General features: G+C 42.6%; 1 protein-coding gene across 1 annotated transcript; it reads left to right on the plus strand.

Annotated features, from left to right (window-relative positions):
• The first annotated feature begins 4189 nt into the window (after positions 1-4189).
• Positions 4190-5143, plus strand: LOC148501503 (olfactory receptor 5AR1-like). Its single transcript, XM_088450439.1, has one exon. It carries the CDS (start codon positions 4190-4192, stop codon positions 5141-5143), a length of 954 nt encoding a protein of 317 aa, XP_088306565.1.
• Positions 5144-20949: the final 15806 nt, after the last annotated feature.

A 20949-nucleotide genomic window follows, 5' to 3' on the forward strand; every position in this document is an offset into this window, starting at 1 on the left:
GGCACCATTACAACCAGGAAAGCCGCTGACCATGTACAGTATCTCCAGGGTATTACTTTTGTTTTTAACAGGTATACACTATATTTTTCTTCATTTCTTTCTCCCTATACATAAAGGACCCGCTTATGGCTCAACTACATTCATGATATTTTAAGCCTTTCTGTTGGTGTTGAATATTTGTAGTAAATATTGTTGGTGATCTGCATGGTGTTTGAATTCCACTATTGCCCGCACAAGAACACCGTCACCAATGTCCAGATATAAGATAATCTATTACAAACACTTCTTTTTTGTGAACTATACCACCAGGGTTGATCCTTTAAATTTACAATGTTATACTATGTTATGTAGTGCTTATTTTTCTTTAATATATGTAATTAAGGGATGTAGGTTATAGACCGGCAGACTAAATGCTGCCGGTCTATATCCCGACACGAGAAGCCCAAACGATGACTTCAGATAGCCATCAAAATACCAAGGCCTATCTGAATCCCGATACCGGAATTCCGAAAGACGACAGCCTAAACGAGGTAAGTCAGGGGCGTCATTAGGGTTAGCTGCAAGAGGGGGAGGGTTAGGTTTATGGAGTGTAGGAGCGTTAACTATTGGCGGGGAACGTTAGGGTTAGGCACCCCTAGGGGGGAGGGTTAGGGTTAGGCACCCCCGCGTAGGTTAGGGATAGACACCCCCCAAGAAAGGTTAGGTTTAGGGTACGGAAAGGAGTGGCTAGGTTTAGGCACCCCCAGGGGGGGACTTAGGGTTAGGCACTACCCTGGGAGTTTTAGGGTTAAGCACCCCTAAGGGAGTGTTAGGGTTAGGGGGGAGAGAGGGGAGGGTTCGGGTATTTACCAGCCGGTGTCGGGATCTCCTGCTATCGAGCTTCTCGTGACGGGATTTGATTCCGTTATTAACCATGAGGTTTACATAAGAAAACACCGTTGATGGCACAAAGTGCAATCTTCTCCATTACTACCTACTGTATTAACTTTTACTAGAAAATTTGCAAGTCAGGTGGTACTCCTTTTATTATAGAAAAGTGCAGCAGATTGGTCCAACTTTAAAAATATCCATCTATTGTTATTATTATTATTATTATTATTATTATTATTATTATTATTATTTTAACATTAATGATCTGTTAGTGCATGCTGGTAATTAGTAGGGGATGTAGTGAATATACCTATACCTGGCATCCAGGCTGATGAAATCCCTGCGCCGGAATGCCACAATCCAACTGTGAGGAGTCGATGGTAATCAATGTTTCCGATGTTTGAGGAGGTTTGCAAGGTATTACGGATGTGAGAGAGGGTAAGTGGGTGTCTGCATGTTGTACGTGCAAGTGCTTTGCGATTGTAAGAGATAGCATACTTTCGCAGCAGACCTGCGTGCACAATTGCAGCCATGATCGCAACAGCAATCCTTGCTGAATCAGGCCCTACATTTTCACCCTTCGAATTTGATTTTAAAGCTGCGTATGATATTATGTGTTTGATTTATAAACTGCAAGTAAGACTTATCAGTGCACCCAGTATGCAGCTCCAATCAGAAAATGTAAACTGCAACAACATCATACACAATATCATCTTTAGTTGCTAGATACAGGTGATTTTCCTAGAAATAAGCACATTTGTATCTGTACTGAATTTGTTCTGCATTCTATTTTTGGAATCGGTATGATTTACCGCTGGACGCATGGCAGGGGTGAAGATCCCGACTTCTCATTTAGGTAAGTATCGCTAACCTAACCCCTTCCCTAACACTAACCCTCCCTTAGAGGTGCCTAACCCTAACCTCCCCCCAAGTGCCTAAACCTAACCCCTCCTTCCCTGCAGTCTAAACCTACGTCTCCCAGGGGGGTGACTAACCTTAACCTGCCCCCGGGGGTGCGTAACCCCCCCATCCCCTAGCCTAACCCTCCCGGGAGGCTGCCTAACCCTAAATCCCCCCTAAAGCCCCTAACCTGACCCGCCCCCCCCCCCGGTTGTCCGCGCCCGGCTTACCTTCGATCGGGATTCCATGCGTCAGGCTCCTGGCGTAGGTAAAATGACAGGCGTCAGGATTTTGATGCATGTCATTAGACCCTTGACGGGATTAGACAGTCGGGATGCCGAACGAAGGTAAGCCGGGCGCCAGGCGCGGACAGCCGTGGGGGGGCGTTTCAGGTTAGGAGCTCCCGGGGGCTGTCCGCGCCCGGCTTACCTTCGATCGGGATTCCGGGCGACGGGCTCCCGGCGTAGGTAAAATGACAGGCGTCGGGCTTTCGACGCCTGTCATTTGACCTTTGCTGGGATTAGACAATCGGGATGCCGACGGTCAGCATTTAGATCGTCTGCATCCCGACTGCATATCCTATTTTTATTACGTACAGTATATCACTGTTTGGGTCATTCCATAGTAACTCATTACAAAGTGACATAGCAAACAATTAACAATTCCTGTATACAGTGTTTTAAATCATGACCTGTCTTATTATTTTCTCAGTAAGTAAAATTAAATTCACATAAATTCCTTTTGCTGTTGATAGCCATGCATATACTTGCTATGTCACTTTGTAGCGTGAGTTACCATGGAATGACCCGTTTGAAATTGTAGTGGGTTTTCAATCCTTTATTGTTATTTAATCATGAATAATTGTTTTATTTTAACTGACTGGACTGTAACATGTCTCTAGAGCATACAAGGCCTGTGCTCTATAACTTCTTCAAGTTAAGACTAATATGGAAAAAATAAACTCTGTAAACTTTGAGCAGTCCCTTAGGTAATGTTTGATACATAACAGAAGACTTATAAGCTTATCACACATATCACCATAAAGAAGATGCTGGAGATTTCTCAGACTTGGTGCTGTCACATCTTTATTTTGCTGATACACTATAACAGAAACAGCCGCCTGTATATGTCACTGGGCTCCAGTAAGTAATTGTATTAATTCAGTATTAGGTCAGTGTAGGTTTATTAATTAAATATCCGAAAAGCCATTTTAAGTTGTGATCACTGAGCAAGAGGGTATACTATGTCATTGTAAAAACATGGGACAATAGCTTATATGAAGTAGAGTGAAATCATATTTACTCACATTCTATTTAATTTTAACAAGCACAGACAGAGTGTACAATATACAGCTTCTAAAGAAAAGCAAAGACCAAAGACTTAAAAGAAAATAGAGCTTATCATTTTAAACAATTCCTTATGATTGAATGAAGAATCATTTGTATAGTTTTGGTAAATTGATACTGCTGCCACAGCTATGAGCTTCTCTGTACATTGCAAGGATACTTTGTGCAGATTTTTGCATATCCACAGTTATTGACCACTTGTGCATAGGAATATATATTTTTTTTAAATTATATCTCTCTGACTTTTTTTTTGCTGTAATAATGTATACAGTTTAATGTTCCCTACTTGTATGTGCTTATTATGTTGTTTTCCGGTTTCTATTCATTTGCCTGGGATCACAGTGATGAATAACTGCTAAGGATGTACCATCTGTCAGTTTTGCTGTTTAATGAGAATTAGATTGAGCAGGTGCACATGTCCACTCTTACAATACACCTCTATGTTACTACAGGCAGTGATATGTGTGTACAGGATGTTAGATAGCATGGGACTATTCTGCTATCTCACTGCCCTGAATATTAGTTAAGTGAGGACAAATCTGTTGGTACTTTTTGTATGATCTAATGTAGTAGTAGAATTGGTTGCATCTACCTTAGCACTGCAAACCAGTTTTTCTTAATATTGTATAGAATATAGAATAGGCAAACAAGAGTAGCAGTAATGTTATACAGTCAGTGTATTCAATAGAGCTGTTACATTTGTACCTATTTCGCCATCCACATATGATTTTAACAGCCTGTTGCATACAAAAGAGCGCAACTTTAAACCACCTCTACACACTCAAGCCTGATTCTAAAACAGGGAGCTGCTGTTGCTTCGTGGTTTGCTGGATCACTGTTTTGTTTCTCACAAAAGAGAGGATTATTGTCCCTTGATGTAGAAGACAGACAGAGTTACTTAACATTCATGTATCAATAAGACATAATGAATGAAAACCTTCTTTTCCTTTGAATACCACTGTTGCCTCTTCCTTTCTGTTTACTTCCTTCTACATACAGCAATAAAATGAAGCCAGTGACTTTTATACATTTATCGATATGCAAAATATTGCTAACGTCTCTTTTTTACAGAAATGAATATAACACATCATCTCAATACAACAGATTTTTTTTTCAAAGGTTTATCTGAATCCTTGCCAATATTTCTAATTATTATACTGGCCTATATCGTCATTATCTGTGGGAATGTCACCATCATTAGCGTTATCTGTGAGAACTCTCACCTTCATACTCCTATGTACATTTTTCTTTTAAACCTGTCCATAATTGACATTGCTTCTACTTCCATTACTCTACCTAAATTACTAAACATGGTGATAACACAGTACAATGTAATCTCATTTACAAAATGTATGATACAGATGTTCCTCTTTCTCTGTTTGGTTGGAACGGAGATCAACTTACTTGCCGCCATGGCATACGATCGCTATGTGGCAATCTGTCACCCACTTCATTACGTTGTCCTAATGACTGTAAGACGCACTGCTTACCTGTCAGCTATAGCGTGGGTTGTTGGTTTTCTGGACCCAATCGCACACACTGTCCTTATATCTAAGATGTCATTTTGTTCTTCTCATGTAATAAACCATTTTTTCTGTGATGTCTTGCCATTGCTACAGATCTCCTGCAGTGGCATATCAGAGGTGGAAACTTTAACTTACATTGAAGGGATATTACTTGCATTCACTACATTTCTGCTTACTGTAGTATCATATATCTTTATTATTTCCTCTATATTGAAGATAAAGTCAGCAGAAGGCCAAAGTAAAGCCTTCTCTACCTGTACGTCTCATCTAACCTGTGTTATCATGTTTTATGGAACATTAATGTCTTTGCACATGAGACCCACATCCAATTACTCTCCCGAAGAAGACATGTATTTTGCTCTTTTGTACGTTGTTTTGGTTCCTATGCTAAATCCTTTTATTTACAGTTTAAAAAATAAAGAATTCCAAAAGGCTTTGGCAAAATCGAAGAGCAAACTGGTCTTTAATAAAAGCAACATTTGCTCTTCAAATATCAGATAAAATAATTATCTACAGTTGTGGCCTCATGCACTGGGCGTCTTTATGCCATACGGCGCGAAACACTCAGCTTTTTTAATTTTGCATCTTAAACTGGGTTCACACTGGGCGATATATTGGCCATTCAATGGAATGGGCGATATATATCGAGGGTACGTGTGTATATATTTGTGGACGATGTTGTTCACAGACATATCGCATCTGGTCTGCAGCAGAGCAGATGGCCCATATATAGATCTGCAGAGATATTGTCGCATCAGGCTGTGTGTATGGGCGGTCAGCCGCCTGCTCGTACACATGCTGCAGGGGTCTGCTGGTGATTGACAACTCAGCTGGGCGGGCAAATTCAAATGCCTGCCCAGTTGTGATGTCAGTGCAAACACATGGAGCGGCTGATTGGTAAGTGTTTATAGCTTGCCTGATCGGCTGCTCTGTCGGTGGTTTGGCAGAGGGTTCTACCTGGTGTGTACCCACCTTTAGTCACATCGCAGACGCAGTAAAAAGACGCTCACAGTGTACCAGAGATACTAGGCTGCAACTTTAACCACACAGGAATTTGTTTTATATACATACAAAGTAACAGATGAAGCACTGAGGAATTTGTTGCAAGGAAAAGCTGCTTCAGAGCCATTTTTACACAGATTCAGACTCAGTCCCGCACAGACGTACAAATGTTGCTAACCTCAGTGGTCAGTGTACGCTAGCAATGGAGTTTAGTTGCTTCCTGAGAGGGCCTATTTGGAGCAACTGAACTCACAGTATAAAAGGACACATCTATAGCATAGGTCTATATATAATGGGTGCAGGGTGTGCTGTACACATGAGCACCTGGGTCCAGGGGGGCCGCACACCACACAGCTATAGTTTATTTACATTCTGCCAGCAAGTGTGTCCCTCCTTCTCCATGGCGCCATCTTCCAAGTGACATTCCACGGAGAAGGCACCACACAAGGAAAGAAAAGACTTTGGCACTGTGCCATAGCCTATACTCTCTTATGCGCATGCACCATCATCCCGAATGCCACTAGGAAAATGGCCAAGGAGGATGGACTTGCTTGCCTGCACAAGATAAGATGCAGCGCTTGGGGAGTGGGGAGGGGGGCGGCGATGCTCAAAGGAGGGAGCCCATTACACACAGGCCCCCTTGGGCAATAATACACCCCTGATCTGTAGCCAATACAATAATAAAATACCAATGACTATTCACAACAACACAATATTACACTTTTGCCGACACAGTTTTGATGTACATGGTTTCTTTGAAAAAACATATTATGTTCATTTAGAAAATAAACACCAGTTTTATCTATTATTTTATCTATTATGCCAGGTGATTCCCCAGGTGTATAATAGCTGAAACTGACGGTTTTGTCCTTAGAAGTCTGTGTGCAGGTACAGATGCATCCTGTTACATCGCTGCTGATCACGCTACAAACGTGCGCACACATCGCGCCATGTGATTACCCACAGCTGCATATGCTACAGTATGCTATGGCGTGCACTGCGATCGCACCATGCAATACTATGGGGTAACCATTCATAGGCGTGCGACTCATGCCATGTGTGGCCAACTGGGCATATCTATAAGCATCAAACCAGAAAGCTTGTCACATGTTTAAATTTATGTGATTGTAATTCCATGTTTAACATTATTAGTGCTAAGGTGGGTACACGCTAGATGATATATTCTACAATCATCTGATCCGCAACACTTCTGCTTGACCATCTTATAGTGGGTGTGGTATATTTTGTCACCATTCATCATGTTGACATGAGAATGTTGACCTGGTCATAATGTCGACATGTAGCATGCTCTCAGTATCAACATTGACCACATCAACATTCCTCGGTTTGACACTGATGAAATGTTGACATGATTAAAATGTCCCTGGTGGTCTAGCGGTGACTTACATGGTACAGTGGGTCTGGTGGCTCCAGCAATGTCTTCTAGGTCCAGCGGTCATTTGATGAAGACGTCTGGCAGAACCAGCATCACTTGTGGCAGTGAGCATGTCTAACCACTAACCCTCCCCCTACACCTAACCTGCCCACCCACAGCCTAACGCTAATCTCCCCTCCCACAGCCTAACACTAACCCTCCACTATCTGTCCATGCAGAATGTCAGCATGTCACATGTGGACATTTTGCATGTCGACATTGTGAACATGTCAACAGTGTGCACATGCCGTCATGTGTAATGACATTAGTGTGTACACCCAATTCCTAATATAAACACTGCTCAGGTCACATCATCCCGTCAGATTTGCTGCACTTCACATGGGAAAATGCAATGTACAATGATGTGTACAAATAGTAGTGTGTACGCACAATCACATTACATGTTGGACAATCATTCCTTTGAAGACATCGACTGAACTGCCACTCCCTGTTCTCCTAATACTCCCCAGGGTGAGTTTATGCAGCTTGGGGTGTTCTTTTCATTTGAGAATTTAGCGGTTTAAAAATGGCAGCCACTCCTACAGCCAAATTATTTTGTTGGTATCCTCGTACCATAATTGTATGTGGTAATGCATTATTTAAGATTTGTTGAACTGATGTGGAGGATTCAGTAGAGGGCGCTGTAGTGATTAGCGTAGCAGCAATAGTGGAATGTTCTAGACATTTCTGGCTCATAATAAACCAGAAAGCTGCCATCTATCTTTGTGTCATACTTGCCTAACCTCCTGGAATTGTCAGGAGGCTCCCGAAAAATCGGATGGTGCTCCTGGCACCCCAGAAAAGTGGAGAAGTCACCTAAAGTCTGGAGCCACCCACCTGCAGATGCCCATTTTCCAAGTGAAGAATGGTGGTACAGGTGGCTGATGATGCAATTCGTGTTGAATTGTGGCTCCGCCCATGCTTCACAGTGCTGGTAATCGCGACATTGTATGGCAAGGGGCGGGGCTTCAATGGCAGCCAAAAGGTTCGCAAACAGTGGTGGCTCCAGGGGTTCAGCTGCAGCATAGTCCAAAATTCAAATAGGGGAGTCACACCAACTTCCAGTGAGTCCAGGCCGGCGATGTTTGTCAGTGTGTGAAGTGGCAGTTGGTGTGGTTCCCCTATTTGAATTTTGAACTGCGCTGCAGCCCCACCTCTGGAGCCGCCACTGTTCGCAAGTATGCTCTGTGTGTGCTCTCCACAACTTTCTACATCAGGTCACCTGTGCTCAACCATGGATATCTCTAATACCTGAGCTGTTGGGGAGCCTTGTGGACCGTGTTTGGGAACCTCTGATATACCCTATTTTGCACTATACATCACAGTGAGACTTTGATATATGGGTGAGATCCCACTCCTCTTTCCACAGTATTCCTAGCTGTTCATCAATTGTAGTATTACCTATGTAAGGCTATTATCTAGCATGTGTCACTAGTTGATATGGTTATAGAAGGCTAATACTTATCCTGAGATTGTGGTGACAATTATATATACTTTGTTTTTATTACATTCCCGGGAGTGTCATTGATATTTTATGATTGTATTGTGTTGTTCATACACATTTATATGTGCTTTTATTAATAAATGTAATATATTACTTTGATATTATTCTATTGGTATTTTGGCAGATATGTCCAGCGCCACCCACTATCCTTTTGTCTGTGTTTAAAAATAGTTACTGGAGACTGTTCATGAACAACAATAATTATTAAAGTACCTGTGTTAGATTGCATTTCTGCAATGTAAACGTATGTATTCATTGTTAATGTGATATTATTGATGAACAGTAATAGCTGATTTACCTGGACATACTGTTAAAGAGTGGAATATAACAATAAAAATGTTGCCATTTTGCCAAAATGTCAGATAAAGATGATAATAAACCAAAAGTCTTGAAAGCTAACATCTATCTATGTGTGCTCTCTACAACTTTCTATAAGAGTTACCAGGCCCTTCAGATGCTCATTGGAAACCTGTAACATTAAGGTAAGTTGCTATTTTATCTGGGTAGACACTCATAAATGTCAATTATAAAAGAGATGTAAAGTGTAAGGGCATCACTGATAGGGACTGCTATCCATGTCATAGCCCTGTGTGTATAGGTGTGTTGCTTGTATGTACTGTAGATGACCATCATCATTTTTGCTGTTTTGGCCACAACTGGTAAGCCCTTATTATTATTATTATTATTATTATTATTATATTATTATTATCCTTTATTTATATTGCGCCACAAGTGCTCTGCAGCACGTTACAAAGTACATAGACAAATAAGAGAGCAAGCAACAAGTGACTTATAGCAGTGACATCCCTCCCCGCGGTGACATCAGGTGCGGGAAGGGGCGTGGTCTCGTGGACAGGGGTGTGGCCTCGCAGCCTGAACCCCGGCCTTTGACTATCATCACTGGGGTGATGGTGTGTGCTGGAGGTGCGCAGTGCAGCTCCCCCCCTGTGACAGGAGCCGAGTGCTGCACATAATACAACAGTGCAGCACCCGGCTCCTCTCACTGAGGGGGAGCCAGCAGCTTGGTGTCACCCCTCAGCGGGTGACACCCGGGTACGGCCTGCACTCCCCTTGTGACGCCACTGACTTACAGTATAATACAATGCAGGACAAGGTTTATATACTTTGCTGCATTAGTGGTCATAACACTCAAATAAGCAACAGGGAGTAAGCATCCAGGTGTTAGGTGCCCGAGTGAGGAGTAGATGACAGTATAAGTAATGAGAAGCACAAGAGGGTAGAGGGCCCTGCTCCTCAGAGCTTACATTCTTTATGGGGACAATGTCATTACATGCCATTCACTTATTACATTTATTGTGTTGCCGGCAATATTATGTCCATATGCTATGTGCTCCTAACCTTATTTAAAAGCCTATACAATATACAATATAGTAAAGATGGCAAACAGTGCCCTCCAATGTATCACTCTTTTTATAGCATCTTGCATAGCACCTGGCAATATATTGGAGCTATATAAATAATGTTAATGATTAAAACAAACGTGAAAGTGCAGGTTATACAGTAATCGTCACCCTTTATGTTATTAATATAAGGCCACACATTCCACAACGCAGAGAATATGTAATAATGCTCATCTGTCCCTCAGAAAGTGTGACGCTCATACACAGAGATGCACATCATTTGTTGTTTAAATATATTTACCGGAATGTAGTTGGCATCCCAGCGCACACATTGCTGGCAGACAGAATCCCGGGGCTGGATTTCTGACAGTAGTCAGAATCCCGCCTCAAGAATCCCGAAGGCTGCAATCTGGATAGTGAGTATTAGGGTTAGAGTTAGATTTAGGGGTCTAACCCAGGGCCGGTTCTACACATACGCTGGTTACGCAGCTAAGTAGTGAGCCATATAGAGGAGGGCGCCCTGACCCCTTCCTTTGCCTATGTCATAGGTGGATGTATAGGCTTGAATGGCCTTTTGCTTCTCCTCCATGCTCTGAAGCATTTAGAGGGTTGAGTTCCACTGCGTCATAAACTCTTGCTTCAGGTGATGGCAGGGCATTTTCAAGAGTGTTTGCTGACGCTTCAGTCTTTGGCATGCAGTCGCTGAATGGTGAAAGTGGCCAGAAAATTTTCGGCCACCCAAAGAGTCTCCTGCATGCCCTTGTCGTTTTTCAGGAAATTCTGCATCACCAAATTTATTGTGTGAGCAAAACATGGGACATGCTGGAATTTACCTAGATGTAATGCCCCCACAATATTGGTGGCATTGTCAGATATCACAAATCCCCAGGAGAGTCTAATTGGGGTATGCCATTGGGCGATGATTTCCCTCGGTTTCTCTAAGAGGTTGTTGGCAATGTGCCTCTTACTGAAACAGATTGACCTATATATTGACAATATTGAAATGAACCTCTATATACCCCTGCCTGTACCTTCTAAAATCCTACCTATAAACCTCTAAGGATGACGCTAATTTGTGTACGCAGTCATACAGTAAATAGAGACTCCAGACTCAGAACATGTGGTTCCAAAGCACAAAGTATTATTCAAGTAAAAGTACAGTCAGTTACACGCTATGATCTGTGTACAATTTAGCGCAAAGGAATTATACAGACCCAAGTACAGTATACATACGCAACGCCTCTGGTCCAGATGTTAGGTATCAGCAAGAAACCCCTCGTCCGTCAGCATTCAGCATGAAGACTAAGACCCAGTGTTTGAGCACACATGTTTATACCCCCCCAGAATAGACAGGACAATAGAGAAGTTTGTTGCTGATATCATTGGTTCCCAGAGGAGAAGCATTTGTTACAGTGCATTTAACAGGCTGGTTCAAATAGACTCGCCCAGCCTCTAACAACTGGGGGTCTTTTACCTCCCATCCCCATGCTACATCCTAACAGTTGTTCATAAATATACATTTTGTTGCTTGTAATCTCTGCGGTCCATAAGTTGGGAATGCATGATGCGATCTCCACACTGGTAGTACTGGAATTCTGTTGAAAGAGTACGCATCAGTTCGAAACCAAACACGGTTTTCTTAGCATGTATAAAACCTTAGTTATCAAATATCTTTATTTCACAGCATTTATACTAACTGAACCAACTTAAATCTTATACTTTAAAGCTTAGTAAACCTTATGTGTGAATATGTAGTGTGTGAGTATGCGGGGTTTGATATAAAGACGCTAGTTAACTTGGGGCAGATGCGTGCGTATTAATGTGTGTATGAGAAATGGTGCACTTAACACTTACTAAGTGAACACCTAGCAGTGTGGATTGCTGAGCATGATAGTTCCACATGCCCCCTGTCTCAGCAGCCCCCACCTTTCCTGTGTTCAAAGGAAAAGCTCTTTTGTTCTCCCAGACTCTTGTGTGTCTGGGTGTGGGGCTAAAACCTGTTTAGGATTCAGACAAATCCAATTGTGTAGATCAATGCCTGGATTATATTACAATTGCCACAACTATACTTTTCTGCATACAGGGATTACCAATTTGTATGTAAAAACACTCATAGGCCCTCATTCAGAGCCGTTCGTTAACAGCAGTACGCTCATTGCGTTCCGATGTTGAGTAACCGCGCATGCGTCGGTGTAACACTGCGCATGTGCGTACGGCATATTGCGAGCTTTTTTTGTCTCATTCGTCAAATAGCGTACAGGAAGTGACATGTCAAATGTGATTGACAGAACAGGGCGTTTTTGGGCGTTGACGGGGTGGAGAAGGAAAAACGCAGGCGTGGCGAGGCATTTTTGGGGCGTACATACATTATCAGATGCGAACGTCAAATGTGTTCGTACCAACTCATACGTCACTGGATGATTCTCTTTCCCTTCAAAATGCTCGCACAGCGTAGGGTCTGGATTACTCGACCACATTGGCGATGGCCTTCTCCTCCGTCCCGGCACTCCACGATGTTGCATCGATTAATCACGGCTTGTCAGAAAATCAATTAGTGTTGTATTGAAAACCGGCTTGGTATGTGTTTTGAAATCAGTTTTTTGGGTTAGCACAAAACCGTACGCAGGTGGAAATCATAGCTGCTAATGTCAGGATTACACAATCAATTTGCGTACATTTGTGGGGGTTTATATTTGGTTTTTGGCCTATTGTAACAATAATGACATTATGTTTGTGTTTTTTTGGCCATTTTGCTTTTGCCTGGTGAATTTGCATCCTTATGTAAATTTTAAAACGTTCCTTAAAGAGCCCTTTTTTTTTCTCATGTAAAATGTTGGTGGTGCGTGTTTTTGCCTTGTGGGCCAGGATTAAATGTAAACCATTTTTACAATAATGTCAGAATACAAAGTCGTACATTTTTGGCAAATTTATTGCTATAAAAAATCAATTTCATGCACATTTTTTACACAAACATTTTTTGCAGTGTTAATTCCAAAAATTTTACTAATTGTGCAAACATAAAAGTTATGGAAACGTAAAGCTAAAAATTAAAAACAATTCACAAGAAAGGAGAGGGAAGTTTTGGCCAGAAAGGAATATGGGGCAAGCACAGAAGGAGTGTGGGAAAAGTAGCCAGTGCTGTCAACGTTTTTTCCCCCGTCTGGCAGGGGGAGGGTGGGCGCCAGACCAGGTCCGGGATGTCATCGGGCTGGCCTGTCCAGAGGCAGATGTTGTGGCCTCTGGACTAGGCACAGGGCTAGGCACATTTGGAGGATTGGCTGATGTTGTGCCAGAGGTGGAGGATCCTGATGTTCCGGCAGGAAGGGAGGTCGGCTCCACCATGTGCTGGCGAACGAGCTGCTCCAGGGCATTGGCGATGCGGATGTTGGCCCTGGTATTTTCCGCCAGGGCCTGACCAATGGTCACGTTGGCCGCAGCATTTTGCTCCAGGGCCTCAGCCACCCGTACCAGACTGGCGTCCATCCTCTGCAGAATCTCCGTATGGAAATCCGATTTAAAATTGAGTTCTGTGAGGAGGGACACTGCCTGCGAGGGGGATTGCCCAGGACTGGCTTCTGCAGGGTCCTCAGCCGGATGTACTGGTTCCTCCCCTGCAGAGCCTGCAGAAATTCTGCGGCCAAGGCTCCACTCTGGAGCAGACTCATCCGCCTGTGTCTCTGTTGGGAAAATGAGAAAAGAGTCACATTAGAATCTACATATTGGCACATTAACATTTCAGAGTTGGTGACATCACAATATTTACCTTGGACAACATGAGGAGCCACAAAATCTGGCATGTCCGTATCCATGTTGGACACGCCAAACACCTCCACAGCCTGCACACACCCCTGTGCCAGCTCTTCTAAATCATTCAACTCCAATGACACAGGGGTGGGACCCCCACCTGTCACCCTTGCATGCCTAGCCCTGTCAGCCATTTTTTGTTTCAGGCGATATTTGAAGTCTTGCCATCTGTTGGTGAAAAAGTAGCCATTATTCATGCATTCTTTCCCCCAGTTTTTTTGGGTGGTCAAGTTTTTACTTACCGCCGTTTGACATCCCGGGCTAGACGGACAAAATCACCCACCCTATTGACCGCAACGGCTATCTCCTCCCACATTCTCCACTTCTGGCTTGCACTCATATTCCTGTCTGCCTGTGGTAGGATGTCCACACACTTCTGAACCAAAACCTCCATCTCCTTTCTTGTGAATTGTGGCTGCCTTTTCTTTTTGACAGCTTTGGCCGGAATACTGGGCCCAGCAGCCTCTTCCATGTCATCCTCCTCACCTATTTGTTTAAATGTTGAGAATTGTAAACTTCACAACTTGCACTATATTATGTGTCAAATTAATCATTGTTTCCAAATGCCTGAAATACTTACCGCCAGACTGTTGACCATTGTTTCCCTGGTCTGTAGCCATGTCTTAGCTGAAAACAAGAAATACACCAGAACTTTTTGTTTGGCTCGTGACGTATTTATACATGCGTCCTTATTTTTCGGCCGCATCATTGATTGTGCGTTCCTATGATCCCTCCTTAATTTGTGCGGGAAACTAAACACTATTTATGGGTTGGGGCGTCTCGAGTCGAGGTGGCGTTTGTTGATTGTTGGAGGTTACGTTGGTCGGAGTTGATTGTTGGCGGGTTTTGGAGTTGGCGTTGGTGGGAGTTGTTTTTGTTTGCTAAATTTGTTTAATTTTTTTCCGTTCGCATTTTTTCTGGTGGTTTTGTTTTTGGCGTTTCTTTATTTGGTAAGTTTTTGGCAGTCTAACTTTTGTTCAATTTGTGTCTCCTTCTTTTCCTGAATTTTTGAACGTTAATTTTTCGTAATTTCATCTTTGTTAGGTTTTTTTTTGGCTCTGCCCCAACGACCTTTTGATCCGGAAACTTATATATTATCTATTGGTAAGTTTATTTTTTCACTTGGTTATTAAATGTTCATGTTTGTATTTCCGCAACTTTGTTTGACCTTACACTTGTAACCTTTGTTTTATTAGTCAGAAATGTTTCTAAAATTTCGTGTTTTTCTATCTGCGTATTTTTGTACTTGTATTTGCGAACTAATTAGCGCATTTTTAACTGTTTCTATTGTGACTGGTATTTGCGAACTAATTAGCGCATTTTTAACTGTTTCTATTGTGACTGGTATTTGCAAACTAATTAGCGCATTTTTAACTGCTTATTTAGACCCGTTAAATTGGTTGTGTTTTCCCTTTAGCATTTGTTGATTACATTTGTCCCCAATTTGAGGTAGTCTGCGCAATGTCATTTTGCTCTTTGGGCAAATGTGTGTTTCTCCCCTTTTATGTTTTGTCTTGCACCCAATTTTGAAACAGAAATGCCTAGCATAAATTGTTGTATTTTTGTATTGTGATTATTTACAGTTTGCACATATCATGACAATACCCCGGCATGTAAGCATCAATGGATGGTATCATCAAGCTAAGTAAAAATCTATTTATTTGGGGGGTTAAAAAGCCTTACATTCAAATCTTGCCATTTCAGGTTGATCTGGGTCGGATTGTTCTGGCCATGTTCCCGGAAGCCGACCAGCCTCAATCTCGTCCCAGGCGTAGGCATCGTAGGCGTGCAAGGCCCCAGATATTTCGAACACGTGTCACCCTTTTTGGAATGCCCGATGATGAGGTTTTAAGACGCTACCGTCTTCCTCCCAAAATCATCATAGACACTCTCTCATTAATAGAGAGTGATCTTGAGCGGCAAATTGACAGTCCTACAGCAATACCACCACTTATGCAATTTATGGCGGTGTTACATTTCTGTGCCTCAGGATCGTTTCAAACAACGGTGGGAATAGTGGCAGGCATCTCACAATCCTCCTTTTCCCGGATCCTGAGGGCAGTGATGGAGGCACTTTTCAAGCACCTCCATCATTTTATTCAAATGCCTTTGGATATGGGTGCCCTTAGTGTGGCCAAGGCCAATTTTTACCAAATAGCTGGCTTCCCACACATCATAGGGGTTGTGGATGGTACTCACATACCACTTCAGCCACCAGCATGGCTGGAGGCCATATTTCGCAACTGGAAACACTATCACTCCCTGAATGTAATGGTGGTATGTGATGCCTCCCTCCAGATCCTGTCCCTGAATGCAAAATTACCAGGAAGTGCACATGACTCATTCGTCATCTGGCAATCAGGGATATGGCACAAATTAACCAACCTACAAGCTGGTGATGCGTGGCTTCTGGGTAAGTGGAGACCTTTAGTACATAACAATGTTAAGCTTGATACACAGTGATTCTGATGTTGTCACTTCTTTTTCACAGGAGACAGTGGCTACCCTTGCACGCCCTGGCTGCTCACTCCTTATTTGGCTCCCACACCAGGGCCACAAAGTAATTTTAATGCCGCACTTACAGCCACCAGGCAAGTGGTGGAGCGCTGTATCAGCCTTTTAAAAGGCTGATTCAGATGCCTCCACCGCTCTGGTGGCGAGCTCATTTATTTGCCGGATATGGTTTCTAAAATTGTGGTCCTGTATGGGATATTTCACAACATCGCCATAAGGAGTGGTGTCCCAATGCAGCCAGAGGATGCCTTACCTGAGGATGGCCCCCTCAAGGTTGGTTGGAGGTCAGTATGTGGGGGGGCCATACGCGATGATGTGGTGGCCAGATATTTTAGGTAATTATTGGCAAAACAACAGTGTTTAGACACAATGTGGTATGGATTGTTTGAGAACATCTAATTTTTTATTTTTTTTCTCCATCTTCTGTTTGTTTTCATAATCTTTGGGACTCCAACGATGACTACTTCCTGCTACCCTAAAAAAACCTTCATGTGGAAACTTTGGGAATATATTATGGAACCCATATTGCAATGCCACATTTGTGGAATCATGTTGGCATGGTCCTTCGTCAACCAGTTCTTGATTTTTTGTGTGATTTTTTAAAGTTTTTTGTATGTGTTGTATTTATGATTATCACTGTGTGTTTTGTTTGTGAGTGAACACTTTGTTATTTTAGTTATGTTGTGAATAAATGTCTTGAGAGTGTAATTTTGTACCTTTTTTTGCCCATTACAAGCAAGTGTAACCAGGTTCACACACGTTACATTTGCCTAAGGGGTAAGCCTGTAATGACGCAAGTTGAGCTAAAATGTAAGATGTTTTCTGGGTCCAAACCAACACCCAAAAATAAACAAAAATAAAACCATACCGTTCAAAATAACGGCCGCTCCTGAAGCCACTCCCTCGTCCTCCTCGGAGATGCCTCCATTCCCCAAAGAGCTTGGCGGGGTGATTTGGGATTCAGGGGAGGGGGTAGTTAGAAGAGGGGTGGTTGGAGGAGAGGGGGAATTGGGATGGAGGGGAAGGAGCCCCAAAATATCCTCCACAGGGTCTGGGCAGGCTGGGGAGGAGGGGGAAATAGGGGAATTTGGGAGTGTGGAGGGTTGGCTTGGGGTTGGGGAGAGCGCCGTCTTGGATGGCGATGACGCCGTAGTCTTCGCTGTGCCCCTAAAAGATGTGAAACAAATTGTGGTTAGTTTCAAACCAAACCGAGTAAAGCACTAATTTATGACAACACAAATCTGAAAACATGTCCATGCAGATATGAGTACAATGAATAAATAGGACATACATGAAAACATGCACACGCAGTTAGGGCCACAAAGATAAACATGAAAACCACAGTCCCAAAAACTTACTTTCAGCGATCTGCATGCAAAAGCATGCCAGCAAGCGGGGCGTCCGCCGTTGCAGGCCCGACCACCTGCGCTCCAGCTGGCCGATCTGGATGCATGAGCCGAAGGAACGCAGGTGGCCACGTACCTCCGCATATGCAGAGCGCTTCTCGCGATTTGTGATGGGTGGAGGCTGGCTGGTGATCCGCCTATCCATCACCTCGGTTAACACCAGCAGCTCACGCCTGGTGAATGCCAAGGCTCTCATGATGGCAATGGTGTATTTGTTAAAAATCATTTTTAATAAAAACCCGAAAATAAATTTGATTGGCTAATGTATTTGGGTAATTAACAGGACCAATTCTAGTGGTTAGTGTATGAGTCATGTGTTCGACAGGGCCAGAAATCTCTTGAGAGTTATGATAGGCTTGATGCAGTGACATGCGTAAGCAAATTTAAATAAAGAAATGAACCCAGGAAAATATGCGTGGTTAAAAACAAATAAAACAATTGTTTAATTGGCTCTAACATGTATTTTGACAAATAAAGCGAATGTTTAAGTCGTACGTATTCTGCGGGTAAACACAAACACGGACAAGATTAAAGTTTATTGCATTGTGAACTAAAAAAAAAAAAAAACAATTAAGCTAATTGATATATTGATTGGCATGATACGATTGAGGGAGGTAGGCAGAAAAAAGGAGCAGGTAATCGGAATCTGACAGTCCCACTTCCGGTTTGTACTTGTGCGTGCGTTCCCTTCAAGCCACTTCGGGGATGTACGCTCGCTATTTGGCACGCTCGTTAGTTAGAGGAGGGGTCGGTAGAGTTTGGGGAGGATGTTTGGCTGCGTTCGAAAATACTAGTGAGTGCTTGAATTTACATATTTTTTTACGTACGCCGAACGTACGAACGGCCACTGCCGTCCGGGTCTGAATGAGGGCCATTGTCTATTCTATTTACTCTTACTCAGGAAGCTGTTCTTCCAGTTGCCCTTGGTAGATTATCAAAAACATTGCCATCTGTTCTTAGCTCGTGAGTTGTAACTTAAAGTGACGCTGGTCGCAAAATGGCGTCTTGCAGATTCTTGTTCAAGCTGCCATTCGCAAGATGGCATCGCGCACACTTCAATTTTAAACTGATCTTGTCTCAGCCAATTATCCAGCTTTGACAATATCAAAAGGATATTGCTGGTGTTAACCCCATTCAAGTTCAAGGCAGATATTTATACCCAGGTATTAATAATCTGTTTCTTGTTCTAGCTGCCATTCGCAAGATGGCGTCGCGCACACTTCAATTTTAAACTGATCTTGTCTCAGCCAATTATCCAGCTTTGACAATATCAATAGGATATTGCTGGTGTTAACCCCATTCAAGTTCAAGGCAGTTTTTAATATTACACTATATTTCATAGTATAATGCACAAAATGTCACTACAAGCCTCAAAAAATGCTGAATGTGTTAGTGATGCAAGACTTTTGGCCACTACTGTTTATAATTTACAATTCATATGACATAACATGATCATGATACGTCATGATCCAGTTTTTAATGACTAATAAATGACAGGATAAAATCACACTCACATTAAGACAGTGTATAGGTAATATTGCCATCTTTGTGGCTATCTATAATATGTGAGAAAAAGAAGATATGGGTGCTTCAGTGAAGATCAGTCTAAAAACACCCTGTGTATCCTGCACACCAGAGAAGGGTGGCAAGCCCCTCAATAGATAGTAAAAATCATCAAAAGGTATTATATTTTATTATTATGTGTTGCTATATAAAGTGGTTGAAAAATTACAGCCAGAAAACTGAATTAAAACAACAACACTTGTGATCACTGTTTGTTTCGCCATCATTTGACCAATCAGAGAATGTCAGCAGGCCTAAATTGAGATCATGAGCGCTCTTTTTGACATATTTAAAGTACCTTCTTTTCAGAAATTGTAAGCAATGAAGCGCCTGACCTGCATTGGCAAAGAAAACGTTGTTTGGGTAATCACGCTTGTAGTAGAGGGGTATTCTAGAAGACAGATTGCTGAAAGGATCAGCTGTAAAGTGTCTACTGTTGGCAGTAAACTTGCCAAATATAAGAACACTGGATCTACTGATGATTTGTCAAGATCTGGGAGGCCAAGGAAGAATTTGTCACATCAAGATCACATTTTGTAGTGCATTAGCCTAAACTATAGTCATTTGACATCTAATTTGCTCTCTGAATTATCAGAAAAAAAATCTAAATTTTATGTTTTCTATGTGTCAACATAAATTTTGCATCAAAGGCTTTAGAAGATTGGCCTCAAAGGATAGATGATGAGAAGAAACTTTCAAAGGGGGCACCGGCTGTAATGGACATTTTCTCCTGAGGGTCTAAGTGTGACTTTGAAGCATCCATGTCCACCACTGGATAAGACATCTTTAAATTGAAGAGGAAAAATGAACACAGCAAAATATATCACAACACTTGAGACAAGCTTTCTCGTAAAATAATAGTTTTCAGATGACACTTTTCTATTACAAGATGACTATGCACCACACCATAGGGCAAAATTCCCGAGGAATTGATTCACTTAGTGTAACATCAGGTTGCTGAAATGGCCTAGACCGTCCCTTGATCTTAACAAAATTGAAAATATGTGGCTCAAGGTTGGGTTTGACATGTCACAGAGTCGGAGAAGTTCCCTGGTCAGGCTCAGGAGCGGGTAGTGAAGTAGCAGAAGGATGAAATTGAGGTGGACGAATGTAAGATCTTCTCCTAGGTCGTTCCTAGAAGCATGGACCCAGAGAGCCGAAATATCAGAAGTACCAAAGTGTTAGAACTGAGAAAACCCCAGCAATGGAGAGAACTTGGGATTCTGGTATGTAGGTATCGGAATGAACAGGCTGGCTGGCTCTGAGACTTATAGCCGGGTGGTTTTGACACTGGCCGACAGGCAATGACTGGAAATATAGGCCAAGCTGGATAATAACTGGATAATAACCGGCTAGCACCAGAGTTAATGGCCAAGCTGGACTTGGTGTAGTATTAACCGGCAGGCACCAGCGAAAATAGCTGAGCTGGATTGGCGAAGTAGTAACCGACTGGTCAAAACAGCAAACACTCTGAAGGAAAACTACAGACAGGGATGCTGGAGCCTAGAAATGGAACTAGAATAAACATTGCACAGGCAATGGTCCTAATCCCAGAGATCCCTTATATACCTATTGCTAAGCTGTGATAGGCTGGAATGCTTCAGCTGACCAATAGTGAGCCAGCTATTGGTTAAGACAGTATCAATCATGTGATCAAAACAGCATGGTGGAGCCCTTTGTCTGAATCTACCTGGAAGCCCCTGGACCCACTGTGCGCA

This window comes from Taudactylus pleione, unplaced genomic scaffold (assembly GCF_031769625.1).
Source record: "Taudactylus pleione unplaced genomic scaffold, aTauple2 ptg000518l, whole genome shotgun sequence".
Classification (NCBI taxonomy): domain Eukaryota; kingdom Metazoa; phylum Chordata; class Amphibia; order Anura; family Myobatrachidae; genus Taudactylus; species Taudactylus pleione.